This window comes from Gadus morhua, chromosome 13, assembly GCF_902167405.1.
Source record: "Gadus morhua chromosome 13, gadMor3.0, whole genome shotgun sequence".
In the NCBI taxonomy this organism is placed as follows: Eukaryota; Metazoa; Chordata; class Actinopteri; order Gadiformes; family Gadidae; genus Gadus; species Gadus morhua.
The window spans coordinates 12,863,615-12,879,316 of NC_044060.1; the positions used below are offsets into that span (position 1 = coordinate 12,863,615).

At 45.1% G+C, this 15,702-nt stretch overlaps 1 protein-coding gene across 12 annotated transcripts in view; it reads right to left on the reverse strand.

The window, feature by feature from the left end:
- Positions 1-15,393, reverse strand: part of magi1b (membrane associated guanylate kinase, WW and PDZ domain containing 1b) — a 107,074-nt gene extending 91,681 nt beyond the window's left edge. For 7 of the 12 annotated variants that reach the window (XM_030374122.1, XM_030374125.1, XM_030374119.1 and 4 more), the window contains exon 1: positions 14,510-15,390. In XM_030374122.1, the coding sequence (XP_030229982.1) occupies positions 14,510-14,807 (298 nt within the window). In that variant the 5' untranslated portion in view covers positions 14,808-15,390. Of the gene's footprint in view, positions 1-14,509 lie in introns of all 12 variants that reach the window. The other 5 variants (XM_030374129.1, XM_030374128.1, XM_030374132.1 and 2 more) reach the window with 2 other exon arrangements.
- Positions 15,394-15,702: the final 309 nt, after the last annotated feature.

The following is a 15,702-nucleotide window of genomic DNA, read 5'->3' on the forward strand; positions in this document are numbered from 1 at the left end:
ATTCATCAACACTAAAGTACATGTAGGACAGACACCGTCACGCTTAAGCGAAATGGAAATTGTCCCCTCAGTGTCGTAGTCGGGCCATTACGTCTGCTCAAGCAGACGCCGTACGGTATTTCACACCAAAGAGGGCTGTCTTCCAGCGGCAGGCCGTTAAGCGAGCAATGTTTAATCCATGCAGGGTCTTGCCAAGCGAGGGGGCTGTCATTGTAACAGCAGCCTTTAAGGAGGTCCCAGCCCCGGGGGAGGAATGCCAGACATATGGGTTGGATAGGATTAAGATGCGGGCCGTGGGGGGGGGGGGGGGCTTTATATTAACATCATGGCCTGTTAGGGTAGGGTGGGTTGTGGAGGAGGTACAGTACTGCGTTGAACTCCAACGCAGTGCAGGGGATGTATGGTGTGTGAGTAAAGTGTAGCATCACAGAAGCATGCAGGGCCAACGAGGAGTATTGGCCAAGCTCTTCACATCCATCACGCGGAGGAAGACTCTGGACTTCTGTGCCCGTCTTGCGCATCTCAATATTTAATGCATTTCAGATGCCTCGCGGGCCTCGCCGACTGGAAGCATGGAATCAGTTGTCGATTTCTCCAATTCTCGACCACGCTAGGATGATGGTGTTGTCAGAGCAAGGAGATGAAAGTGAATCAAATGCCTGGGTAATTTAAAGAATGGGATCAGTTTGAACAAAAAAAGCCATAACCCCTTGTCATCACACATAAACTTGAGAGGAGGGAGAAAAGCACTTTTTTTCCCCTTGTCCCGTGTCTGCTTAAAACGAGCATGCTACATGGGAAAGGTCTCTAAGGGACATCACAGAACCACCATGTTTCTTGTTATCCAACAGCAACATGGAACTTTTCCATCAGTGCTGCATCTATTGTTAATGTCAGCAGAATTGTTCCAGGGCTCCATATTTAGTCGCTGTGTTTCTATGCATATATAAAGAAAAGCACTACAATCATCAGTGAGAGCTGGTCTCCAAAAAGAAGAATAAATTATAAATTATGATGAAGTAATGATTGCTCAATCTTCTTTGATATTTACATATTCCTGGTTGGGGCGGAGGTCACAGAACTTGTGTGTGTGACTTCCATGAGGATATAGCAAAACAAATCAAATGAAGCGGGGGCAAAAAGCCCAAATTCCATCAAGTGATCAGATTAGGTCAGCAGATGTTTTGAATAACGAAAACACATTTGGGGAGCGCAGTTCAAAAAGTCAGTTAGTTAAAGGAGTGTTGCCAGTGAAAGGATACCCATCATGGTGGAACACAGTAACCAACCCAGATATATTTCCAAGCAAAAAAGTTGATCTGAAGAAGGAGATCGGTGCGAGAACCCACGCTAGCAGGGGGACAGAGGGTAAAATACCCATTCTGAACACAGGGAATTGTGGCAACAGATACAAACACAATCACCTAATGAGGGTTGATGAGCCTGTTAGCAGGCAGGCTGCCTCCATTCTCAAGGAGTGTTCCACCCACACAAATCAACTGCAACCTGCCCTGATCCAACTGGACTATTCTCTTCCTCATATCACCACTACCATCTTCCCACCAGTCAGCCCCTGCAGCTACCACCACCACCACCACCACCACCACCACCACCACCTCCACCACCACCACCACCAGCTCTTTCCCCATCTAAGCCGTACCTTCCCGTGTGACAGCACAACGTGGGAGAGGCAATGAGAGGACAAATGTAAACACTCCAAACACTCTCAAGGCTATTTATTGTGGGAATCTCTTCACACACATGCACTTGGTGCGGAGAAGCATGCATACACACACAAAATGTTCCATTTTTGAAAGACTTATATTGTTGTGTTCCTGTAGCTTTTATATTGCCTGCATTTCTTTTCTTATTTGACCTTTTAAATGTTCTTTCCTCGTGTTTAAATGTTGTTTGCCCTGCTATTGCTGTAGTTCTCCACTCTTCGAAGCACTTTAACACATTGTTTAAAAAGGTGCTATATTAATAAAGACACATACTATATACTAATACTTAAACACACACAGGCAAACAAATGCATGCAACACGCACAAGCATATCTTGTTTTCCTAAACAATGATGGGAGAGATAGAGAAATTTGTTCAAGATGGGAAGCATTTCTATAAGATTGATAGTGGTGGCTGGACTGTTACTCGAGCCTTTCGTAATTTACATGGACCAGACATGACCACTTCAGGGTGGGGAGGGGCTTGAGAGAAGAGCATGATGAGTAAATGTGGAGTTAAGAGGGGTAGGTGAAGATGATGGGTCAAAGGACGTGGAGAGTGAAACGTAGAGCGGATTTCTGTTCGAAACTCTGGAATGGATATCTTGGGGATGTGGAATGGGCCCATGAACCTCAAAATCTCCAGTACCATGAAGACATTAGGCAATGAAGACATGAAGCATGAAGCCATGAAGTAATGAAGACATGAGGCCATAAAGCCATGAAGACATGAAGCCATGAGGCCATAAAAGCATTACGCCATGAAGACAAGAGGCCATGAGGACATTAGGCCATGAAGACATGAGGCCATGGAATCGTGAGGCCATGAAGCTATGAAAATCAGATGGATTTTGGGGGGGAGGGAGAGGGGAGACATTCAGATTGCTCAATCATCCAGTATGAGGTGAGCAAAATCTCCAGAGAGAGAGAGGGAACAATGTGGGCGTGACCCAGTGCTAATGAGTTAATTAGGTAATCTCAGCCTTTTGTAGCCTCAGGACTATCCTCATCCTCCCTGCTCTTGGGTTCAACACCCCAACTCTCCACACTGCCTTAGAAGGGGGCGCACTAGAGAAAGAGCCTCCCATGACTCCTTGTCCTCGCAGCTATTCTCATTTCCCCCACAGAAACCCAGAAGGATGATGGCAGAGGAGATAACAGAGATCGAGGAGGGATTGCTGGTGGCGACATTGATGGTAAGATAAAGAAGAGGAGGAAGAGGAGGATGTAAAAAGCAGCCAATAGGAGAGATCCTGCTCTGGGGGACATCAATCCGTTGATTTATTGTGTTTTTAAAAAGGAAATCACTATAAAGGACTTGAGGACGAAATTGCGAATGGAAGACACAAGGGACAACGAGGACCGTCTGGACCCAAAGGCCAAAAATAGGCTACCTCACAAGACGCTTGGGAAGATGAACCATTATTCAAACACACAAGCCTAACAAAGCATTCTCGTCAATAAAACATCTGCAGTGAAGCACTTAATGCATCTCCACCACAGCACTTATTCAGACCCACACTCTCTCTAGGTTTAAGAGCCTCTACTATTAATAGAGTGAGTGGCTGTACCAAGATGACCCCCCAGTCCTACCACGCCAGGCTGACAGACTCCCATCAGTAAATGAACCCAATGAGCTGGTATGAAAAATACACGCGTGTTTACTAGTATGCATGGCTGCAATATAAGCCCTGAAGAGGGAGGAGGTTATGCTAGGATCACCACCCCTAAAAATGCATTACCCTCCCATTCTTAAGGGGCACACGTTGCTGTTCCGACTTGTCTGACTTTCACTGGACTGGTTTGGCCACACGGCCCTTCAGGAACACATTGTTACTCTTAGCTGAATGCGGAGAGTAAAGAGGACACCGACATCGGGGCCTTAACATGGGGTCATGGGACAAAAAGGGTTGAGGGGGGGGGGGGGGCTGCCCAGAGTGAGCCCTGGAACATATTGGAAGCTGACTCACTCAACAGAGACACAATGACGAGCAGAGAGTTCCAATCAAATGATGGAGCCGACATTCAGAGCAGAAAAAACGTCTGCAAAGCTATGACATAATTACTATGACGTTATTCAGTCCACCGAAACTGTGTTACTTGAATGTGCTTAACCCATCCCCGTCAATCATTAACATAGCATTTACCAATGCAGCTGGGTTGCAGTTCAAAGCCCATCAACGCTTGGATGATTTTTCCTTAATATTCCCACATGCTTGATGAAAGTTAGATCAGCTCCAGACACTTCTCCATGCCAACTCCACTCCCTACTCCGTGAGGGGGTTGGGAAGAGGTCAGGAGTAGGCCAGCGCCTTTTTGAAGCCAAAGACGATCCAGCCCTTATCATGTAGGTCAAGGCCGTTTGTGTGTTTCCTGTTTGTGTGGATGTGTGAGACCGCTTAAGGTAACCATACACCGGTGGGATAAGTGTGGATGCCGGTGATAACATCACTGTCAATCTCATATCTCGCATTGCTTTGGAATATATAGAAGAATACAAATCATTTGTTCCTCATTATGGAATGGAGGAATGGCGCACGATTCTTTATCATGAGAAAATGCTTTAGGCTGATCAACTGCCACTTCCATATTGCTGGCGTGTCAAACCATTGTTTGAAAACAATGAAGCAAGTGTCGGATTTCGAGATAATTCTGCAGTGATATGTGAGCAGTGTTGTCTGTCCAAACAAAGAGGAGGCTAGCAGATCTCTCTGTGGCATTGGAAGACTGAAGCTATCCCGCTAACACTAATAGTGTTTATCTTGGGGCTGTGGAACCCTCAGGATTCCGACCCAACTGCTATGGCAACCAAAGGGCCACCTGATTTCAATCTCCTCAGACAACATTTACACACACTAAAAAGAGAGAGAGAGGGAAAGAGAGAGGGAGAGAACAACAGATCTTCGTCCACTGTTGACCTTGTATAAAAGTACAACCAACTGTGACTGTATGGATTATCAAAAGTTAATAATTGCTTCGCATGGCAGAATTCTGGCCCTTTCAAATGAATCGACTACTTTTTCAAGGTTAAACCGAGAAGTTTAGGATCTACATTTTTATTCTAGACTAGAGAGAAGAGTGAAAAAAATGGCATTTCCTTGTTGTCATAGTGATGAACAGTATTTGCCTCACAAGCTGGTGAGGCATTCAGGTGGAGAGCTCCGCCCAGTTCACCTGTTGAAAGCTATAAAAAGGAACTATGCTGCGGCGGTTTCACCCCAACCAGTCTGACAACTCTGCCATAAGAACCTGGTGTCTGCAAACACACAAACAAATATTCCGAACATGCATAAGCTTGGGACACCATTTTGATGACACACACACACACACACACACACACACACACACACACACACACACACACACACACACACACACACACACACACACACACACACACACACACACACACACACACACACACACACACACACACGAGCAGTGTGTTATACAACAGTTGATAAATTGATCCATTTCAATTCATAAGTGTAGTATCCGTATCCGGGAATATAACTGAACTGCTGTGTGCCTAGCCTACCGTCCCTCTTCATAAACAGTACACTACTGGTGCGAGACAGTCGCTGTACGCCAGGGAGTAGAACAGATGAGCGCAGAACGGATGGAGTCCTTCTGTGTTCCGGTTAACCTCAGCCAACAGAGCAGCCTTGTTTGCACCACCACCTCCACCAGAGACTACTGACTGCAGGGAGTGACGGGGGACTAGGGGAACGGCCCCGACTGGCTGGGTAGGATTCCACCTCCACCGGGGGTGATGGTAGGACTGGCTTGGCAAGGGTAAGGGTAGAAAACAAGGAGGTGTGGAGAACGACGCACTGGCCCTGTGGTTGGAGTCTAGCCTGGAGCACTTGTTCCCGACATTTGTCTTTTTATCTATGGTTCCCGACCTTTGTCCTCATATGCAAACGGTAAGAATTGGATACACATAAATGCAGTGGCTGAGGAAAGATTGCTAGTGCCCCCTTACTACAAGAAGGCCATGACCAGTGGGGAACAGAGGAAGGAAAATGTCACCAACGCCACTCATGCTCCAGTGTGGTAATTAAGCAAACACAAATGAACACAAACTTCAATAGAAAGCATTCAAATGGAATACAAGATAAAATGCACAAAGCAACATTATTTTTAAATCTAAAAAGCCATTATACATCATCCTATACTGCGTTGATTTTCAATTATCTCTATATTTTTCTCTTTATTGTAAATTTGCTATCTGAAGAATAAAATTGACCTGCCTCAACAACAAATACTTTTATTTCCCATATGGGCACGTATCAATGCTGCCAACACTTTCAATAGTTTGCTCATCTTCGGATAGAATAAATATTACAGCCAGAGGCCAGAGGCTATTTGAACACAGCGTGAGAGGGAGATCAAATATGGAATATATCGGATGTATACAGAGCTCATACAACGTAAACACAAAAACCCATACCAACAACAAGCAGGTGTAGGTGAACAGCTTCGCCTGCAGCAGGCTGTCAATCAATGTGACCCCCCCCCCCCCCCCCCCCCCGACTCCCTATCACTACTGCTGCCTGGGGTCACTGAAAACAATGCATCAACTAAAAACACTAATGTGGACTTTAATAAATAAAAAAATACTCAAACTATTTACTACAAACAATATGACTGGAAGAATAATACTACCACACATTCCACACATGATTCTTGTAAATGTCAACCGGGAAAAGAGGTTAGAGGGAGACAATGGAGGGAAGGATGAAGTGACACGCTGAAGATGGATGCAGACGGGGAGGGAGAGGAGAGCCCTGATGGAGGATTGTGAACCAGTGCAGAGGAACAACAAAAGGGGAAGGAGCGAGAGAGGGAAAAGGACTTTGAGCTGGTTATTCAATTTGACCAGCTGCTAATCTTTGATAAGATTGCTAATGTGAATGCACATGTGTGTGTGTGTGTGTGTGAGGTGCAAATCAGAGCCAAGGCAATATTGTTTATCGTTAATGAACAGATGTCCACACTACCTTCTAATGATTTTTTATTTTGGGCCCCATGGGGCCCTCTATCTCCACTGGCCTTCTTCCTCCTAGCAGCCCTATCTTAGGTGGTATGGAGGGAGTCTATATCAGCAGGGCTGCCTTGTTTTTTCCCATATACAATATCAGCCTTTGAAATAATACATTGGAGAATGCAAGCGGATACTAACCGGCACAAAGACGTTGCAATCTGTACTGACTCAGCAAAAAAAACAAATGCCCACTCCTCTGATTCTACACCTCTCAAGAAAACTTACATTAAAATACATATAGATAATATATCTCTCCATCTGTCTAGGTCTTTGTCTGTCCATGTCTTTAACTCGTCTTAGTAGGGTTGGAGCCAGGAGCCCGACAAACCCTACAGGGAAATCAGACTTCTTGTCTAATTTAAGAGCTCTGGAACTCAGCAGCAGGAAACAGACAAAGTCGGACGTGTGTGATGGTAAGTCTTTAAGATAATAGATGACTCGGGAGTGTGTGCGCGTGCGCGCGTGCGTGCGTGCGTTAGATTCCACAATAGGTGGTGGAGGTGACTTCTGTTTGACGATAAGCACCACCCGTCTCATCCGTGGCGATGGTGTGTTCATTGGATAGGCTGCGTGAGCCGCGTTAGTGAACGTCAGGGCATGCATTCATCACGGCGAAGCAATTTCAGAGCAACTTAAAAAAATAATACAAAAGCTACTTTTCCATCAACAAATCATAGAGGCCCACCTCCAGCTTATCTTGCCACACAGTTCACAGAGAAAACAAACGACTGTGGTTCTTCAGTCACGTCCCTCTATGTTTTGATCGAAGGCACTGAGCCTTTCATTAACAAAAAGAAGGGAACTGAAGGAGAAGAAGACGGGATGTGATATGACGGGCAAGCCAGTGGACATCTGCTCCGTTACCACAGTGTTTCTCTGTCGCAAACCTGCCAGTGACGCAGTCCAGACACCTGAGAGAGACAAACACAGAGCCCTTCTGAATCCCAGCTATATAAACACAGCATTCTCAAGCCGGAGCGGCTGCAGAAGAAGAACAGGGTACAGCGTCTGTATCTTGGTCGAGTTGGAGATGTGCTTGCATTTCGTCTGATAATACCCAAACCAGAAGAGTATGAGTAGGTCTCAGTATCCATTTAGCCGTTGTATTGTGGAGAATGAATATTCAGCAAGCGGGTTATTAGTGCATTTGTGTGTGAGAGGTGGAGCACGAAAGTTTGAGTCAGATGTAATTATAGGAGAGAGACGGAGAGAGAGCAAGAGAGCGAGGGAACGATCCTTGGCCCTTCTGTGATCTCTTAGGAGCAGTGTTTAATCAAGTGGTAAATAGTTTCACCCCAACTCGGGCCTACAGGACCTCATGCTCCTTGGACCCAACAGGCGGCAAGATGCAAATACTCCCCCGAACGGGTGGAGTAAAGAAGAAACAGCTATGTGAGGGATGGTAACATTATCAGAACATCACAGTAGTGCTAATTTATACCAACTGCAAAGGAGAAGAAAGATGGAGAGTGAGTCAACAACAGCATGTCAAATCCACTGTGAACGGATCCAGACAGGGTGCAGAGCGAAGATGGGTACATGAATAAAAGACGGCACCACAACAAAAAGGAGGTAAATCGATTATTGAATGCTGAAACGATGGTGCAAGAGGGGTATGGTTCTGTTGGAGCGGGGATATGGGGAGGGGGAAAATATCTGGAAGTATACCTGAATGCTTGTTTCTTGATTGTTGGAAAAGAAAGTAAAAAGACCTTGACGGTACAAAATAAATTAAAAAGTTAATGGCTTTAAATTTAAATCTCTGTATATCTTAACATTTTCCGAACCATGTGAATAGGACACGTCCAGAAGTTAACCAGATTACATCCTGTTTGAAACGAAGGGTAGAATTTGACGGGAGCTAAGGGTGAACAGTTTAAGCATCACCAGTAGCATTCGTTCGCTTCGTTTGAATCAAAAGGTTTAGGCTCTTTGTGCTCCAAAAATAAAAAAACTAAAGTGTTGAGAATGATAACAATGCAGCATAGCAATGCATGTGGGGGGGGGGGGGGGGGTGTCACACTGGTCACACGGATCAGAAGAATAGGCGCCAACATTATCCAACTGCCTAAACAATGAGGACGTGAGAAGATGGCCGCCAACAAGACTGATGCATCACCAGATTACTTTTCCTGTCTCGGCTAATTAGTCACCACCGGTCCAATTAAGATCACTCAGCTGACTTTTCATTTTCACCCCCACTATCTGTTAATTGAGGCCTGCAGCTCATTACTGAACTGGAGCAAAGGAGACGAGTGAACAGATTGATTTAAAAAAACAAAGAGAGGAAAAGAGAGAAAGAGGGGAGGGAGTCGAAGCCTTTTGTTCCTTTTAATATCAGAACTGACCTTCGTATGCTCAGCTGTTCCACTGTTCAACCTCTGTGGGCGCACACGCACACGAACACGAACACACACACACACACACACACACACACACACACACACTTCTACATTCTACCCATAGTGGGAAACGTGCTTGAACACAACCCCAACAACCCATTAGTAAAACATAAAAAAAATTAAACATTTAAGTGTTGTCTGTTCCAGCCAGTCCTGGGATCTCCACCTCCATTATAGTGTTGATTACTGCGTTGATGAAGCAGTTCGCCCACATGCCCTGCTCTCAGTCCAACATTTGATAGAGCCAAAAGCAAAGAAGATCAAAGGCCCCAAATGTACAGCCATTGGCATAATAGGAAAACCAATATCACTGTGTTTACTAAACCTGCATATCAATCAAATGTGGGTGTATAAAGGGTATTACAGTGACACAGATCATGTTACAGATACAGAGAGCACACAATGGGAATTGGGGAGGTATATGACGTACTTCTGGGCGATGTTGTTTTAGGTGGGTTTCTAATACTGCATGATGGAAGTACAACACACCTACAAAGCTGATGATGCCATGCCAGGTATCATCATGCGATGACTGAAGCCGTTCGCTGGTACGGCCGTTTCCAGAAGCAGTTTTGAGCAACACATGCTTTCTCAATCCGAGGCGCTCCACCGCTGATCTTGACCACATCCACCTATATTTCCAGATGGCCACCATGGAGGTAATGACATGTAGAGCCATTGTGAAAAAGGCATTGTGCAAAATAATGATGCCACACGCATACAGGAAGTCTGGCTCGTAAAAATATGAGGTTATTAAAAAAAAAAAAAAAAAGGTTATTAGCCGCAAATAGAATGTAAAGTATAGGCCTACTACCGGCATTTGTGCTAACAACATGCCAGATATGCAACACAGTCAGGAAAACTATTCCTGTACAAAAAAAATATGTTTTTACTTCATCTGAAGGGATGCTCATTAATTAGATATAAGCACTTACACAATATGACACTATCTGTATTAATTATATTCAAGTCCACTCCTTTCCTAGATTCTATGCACACCACCCCAACTCCCCCGGTGGCCACCACAACCACACAATACACTCTACAACTCTTTGTGGGGCTGTCATCCATAACCGCCCGCCAAGTCACCAACAGGTCACTCATCGAGCCCTTTGAATGGCAGAGCGAGCAAGTGTCACAAGGGTGTGTGTGTGTGTGTGTGTGTGTGTGTGTGTGTGTGTGTGTGTGTGTGTGTGTGTGTGTGTGTGTGTGTGTGTGTGTGTGTGTGTGTGTGTGTGTGTGTGTGTGTGTGGAGCTGATGAATTCTGTGCATGTACCGGCAGACAATAGACTCATCCTCTAAATCCTCTTAAATCAGGACAATACGGCCCGCAAAACCCCAAACATATCTTCACATTCTTCGTAGGCGATGGACTCAACTTAATGGGATTTGTGTTATCAGACTAGAGAGCCAGACCGTGACTAAAAAGCACAAGAGGATGATGACGAGTTCCTCAGAGCCAGGGTGATAATTAGCCTGGTTCAGGTCCCCAGAGAACCACAACCACTTTGTTTTCAGTTTGTTTTGATTTGTGCGATGCAATGACATCAGGGGAAATCAGTTGATGAACAACCGTGATTGGCTTTAAGTTTGACCAATCAGTGGAGGGGAAGCAATGGGGTTAGGTAGAAATCCTACTCAACAGGAACCAAAACACACGGCATCCAGTTTCCTTTACAGTTCAGCCTTGTGTAGCACAACCCAGAGGATACAGTCTTCACTGGTTGAGGAGCGCCGACAAATCGTTTTAATGTCCACAAATGATCCTCAAAATAATGCTATGAGCTCTTAAGCCGTATCCGGTAGTTAGGAAGCAGAAGTCTTCATTTGAGATCCAGAACTCCATAATAGACAGGGTCGAAGCAGACCTTTTGTTAAAAAAAAAAAAGCGCTGCCCTGCAACTAGGCCTGTTCTTAACGTTTCCTTATATATCCTTAGTCTCTCCCAATGCCATCGCCCTACTTCCAGGGTGCCCGCCAAAGGCATAAGTGTGTCTCGGCGTGACTTCATCGGGGGCCCGGCTCCACTTCATATCGTTCACAGACCCAAACACACACACCAATACTTCAAACATACACCAATACTACACACACACACACACACACACACACACACACACACACACACACACACACACACACACACACACACACACACACACACACACACACACACACACACACACACACCAGCTTCAGTCTGTGCCCAGAAGGACGAGGCAGTGTGAGACGGGCCCGGTATGGTTGTAGGTAATGCCATCTTCTGTGTAAACGCAAAGCTCACTCCTTCTTTAAAAAATAAGGAGGTGATGTATCAAATTCCATCCGAATATTTCAAAAACTGTTGAGTTGTTTGTAATTATAAAATCTAGTCTATAAAGTCAGAGACTGCAGTTTGTTCTATTAATAAAGCGATATGAAGGAAGGACAACAGGACTTTAACAATGAAAGGAAATGGAACAAGGATGTCCCTACTTCTCCACTTCTTGAGTATAGGCCATAAATAAGTCAGCTTTGTTCTTGTTATTGTAGCTGACTGAAGATTAACAGATAGACTAGACAAGCATTCCTCACAAGAACCAAAATTGACGAGTCCCACTTTAATAGTGTCCAATGCACCCAAGATAGTTTCTAGGCCCAAACCAGGATGGTTAATTGGGATACACCAGATTGTTGCTGGGGACGCTCCAGATCGTTTCTGGGCCCACACCAGATTGTTTCTGGGGGAAATTCAGATACTATCATGCGACAAATTAGTTATTTTCTGGGGGCATACCAGTCAGTTTCTGGGGGAAACGCTGATATTTTCTGGGGACACACAAAATTGTCTCACCGGACACGCCAGATAGTTCCTGGGGAAACCAAGTATGTTTTGTTTCGTTCTCCTCTGGCCCTGGGGGATCCCCAAATGGGGAGCACGAAATAAACTCATAATGCATCAATAAATCACTCCAAGTCACTTCAGGGCATGGCCTTGAAAACTATGGAAATAGAAAGTAAATAAACGTACATTTCATCCATCCTGTTTACACACACACACACACAGAAAAACACACACTTTCCACACGTAAAATGAAGAGCAGAGTTCCCCTGGAGCCGTGCGGAGGAGAGGAAGCAGAGCTGCTGTGAGCTCCGACACAACGCAAAGGTGGAGGAGGAAAGAGGCTTGTCTGACTTCCTGCAGAGAGGGAGGGAAATAAACACTTCCACATGCATGCAAGCCAGGAACCACAACCCCATACACGCAAAAAGACACAGATAAACAAAAATCCAACACACACACACACACACAGGCAGAATCAAACTATACACATCACAAAGATGCAGACACGCAGAAAAACGTGTAAACCCAGCGGCCCAGAGTAAACACAGTGCGGTTCATTTAAAAGGGGTAGGGACCGGTCAGCTACTATTGCTACCGTATGCAAATAAAACAACTCCGGAAAAGTAGAGCCAGTATACCCAGTCACGTCATTGTTAATCACCATGATGCACTGCTGCAACAAATTGAAAAAAGACTGAATCCCCACTAGGCTGATAACTCTTCTGATGAGGGCAGACAGACGGAGGACTAGAAGGGGCAAGAAGCAGCCCAACATCACGTCATTCTGGAGAAGTTGAATGTTTGTGTAGTCAGCGAGTGATTAAGTTAGTCAGTAAACCTTTTGGGCATAAGGATACTTCTGAAGACTGACGCCAACGGTCCATTCAGACTCGAGTTACTCAGTTGAATATTTTCATCAATCCATTTTGTTTGTAAATAAAAGTGTGTTGAGGTCCATACCAGACAGCTGGTCCTATGCGCAGGTGTGGGAACCAGAACATGGACTGATTTGTCTATGCCAGTCCCACTGAAACCATATGCAAACATTACTATCAGTGGGAGAGTATCGGTGAGAGACTCTTATCTGTGTAATACAACAAATCTCTGTCTGTGTGATACAACAAATTCCTCTGTCTGTCTGTCTGTCTGTGAGGAAAAAAGATGGCGAGAATCTGTGAATTCTGGAAAAAAATCATCTTTTTTTTGATACCGATATGAATATTATCCCCTCCTTTCTCTTCCTGTTGCTCCCTAGCATTTAAGTGGGTGAGGAGAGAGATGGAGTCTGCTACCTTCACTGGGGGAGTATCAAAAACCTCTGACTGGACACTTTTCAACGCTCTGTCTCAAGCTGGCGGTCTACAGAATCGCAGTGACTAACCATTCATTGTGCCAATAAATCGCCTTAGCCGGCTTCATTAGGTCTGAAGAAAAGACGATGCCACGGTAGAAATTTGGCCACTATGATTGTACAGATGGCTCGAATTTGCAGAGCATTTTTTCCCAATTAGGGTTGGGGGGGGGGGGGGGGGGGGCTAGAGCGGGGAACTCCCAGTCAGCATTAATTACTCAAACAATTGAAATGGGATCTAATCATGGAGCGGCTCATCACACCTTGATAATGTCACCCAGGAAAATATGTCCTAAGGAAAAGCCTGGAAAGGCGCCAAGTCGATCCTGGTAAAACCATAGTAGGCCCTCCAGGCTACGGATTATCCCAGACTGAATTAGTTTAACTCAGTGTCTAGACTCATTGTAAAGTGGAGAAGAAGGAAGAGCACCATTGAAGGAAATCAAGAAAGGTAACTGATAAGGCCTACTTCCCATAGTTTCTGCATCATGATTTATCCATAAATATTTAATAGGATGATCAAAATACATTCAGAGCTTTGATAGTGCTTAGAAAATGTCCCGGATCTTGTCTCAGCCAGCTGAGCTTCACATGCTTAGAGATGTGTGAAACTGACCTAGAAGAGAAACTGTTCTATCTGCCAGTACCACCGTGGATCCTGAAGTAAAGCATGGCTGAGGACCCAGCTGCGTCCCATCGGCCCCGGCAGCCTGCCTGTCACGCTGGGTGTCTGTCAGGCACTTCAGTGTCCAACCGCAAGACCGTGCCGAGCAAAGCTGACCATGAACTGCACAGTCTGACCACAGTGACGAGAACCTGTTATCCATTAGTTTTCCACTGGGATAAAACCCAACGATGACGACAGCAACAACAACAACATATCGGGGACTTACGGAAACGGATACAACTCATTACCTGGCTACACAGTATCATCACTTGACTGCTAGTCTAGTCTGAGTCTGGGCACTGTAAAGAAGCGTCTGCCTAATCCTTTTAACCTAGGTCCCTAATACTGGTATTCAGCATCAAAACCATGAGTTGGCATACTTAAATGTTTGTATTTCAAAAATGACATGACATAATCCAAATTACTTTTCAAAAAGGGAGAATCAGGTGTAATGGAGACAGAGGTGTGCTTGTGTCTCCTGATTCACGTCTTACCTTGACTGACAGTTTTCAGCCTGACGGGACCTTTACAATTTTTTATCACGGTGTGCAGGTCGTACAAAGGCAATCCGGATATGGACAGGTTCTCCACCTCCAGTAGCAACTCCCCTTCGATTAGTTTCCCAGTGTGGTAAACCACGACGTCCTGGTCCAGTCGTCCGATGGTCGCAAACTCCCCGTTCTCTGCGCCCCCGAGGAGGGGCACGCCGAGCTCCCCGCGGGCATCCTTCACCAACGCGCACTCCCTCACCCTGGAGGTCCAGTGGCTTTTCTTTATCCCCGGTTTAGACATGGTGGGAAAAAGTCTCCAAGCACCAAAAACAGGTGTTCTCGCCTACTGTTATGATACAAACAAATAGGGCTGTGTATGTTCAGCGCAATAAAAAACGATATCCAAGTCAAGCGCAGCAAACTTTCTTTCTCTTCCACTGGAACATGAGTGCGTTATGAGCGTTCACCCAAAACGGGTCGTGTAGGAGGGATCAAGCCATCCCCGGTCACCGACCGCTTCAAATAGGTGGCTTACCGGCTGTTCACTAATGTGCAGATAGTATTATTCTCATCTTCTTAAGATCCTGCTTGGTATTAATCCCGATTCTTCATCGTTGTCATCTCGAATCTGCCACCACCGCTCCAAACACAGACTCACAGAATCACTTCTTCGGAGTCCACTTAAGCTGTATTTTAACTTTTAAATAGTTTTCTTTCCAACTTCCGTCAATATAATTACTCGTCGACGTATCCGGTTACTTGGTCGGTGGTTTTACGCCGTCCTCGAACGCTTTAAACAGGTACAACGTTGTCGTGTGTTTTACCGAACCTCATTCACATTCACACGCACTGGATGTATGTGTGTCTGTTGCTGAGTCTACAGTTTACGCATGCGCTGTGGTTTCCCCAAGGCATGAGGGATATCCTGGCTACACCTATCACATCACAGGGTCCTAGAGCGCCTCGGGTCGAAAATACTGTGTGTTGTTGGCATGCTTTAAATCAGCTTTCATGTACTGGTGATCTCACTGTAAATAAAATGATTCTTCATAAAATGTATTAATTAATCAATAATCATTCAAGTATATGCTTTGTATTTAATGGTTGGTATGAGTCAATGCCTGATTATCAGCATGTGGTTATTTTTAATTCTTTGAGGAACTGTGTTTTGTGTTTTTCAGCATTCCTGCACATCA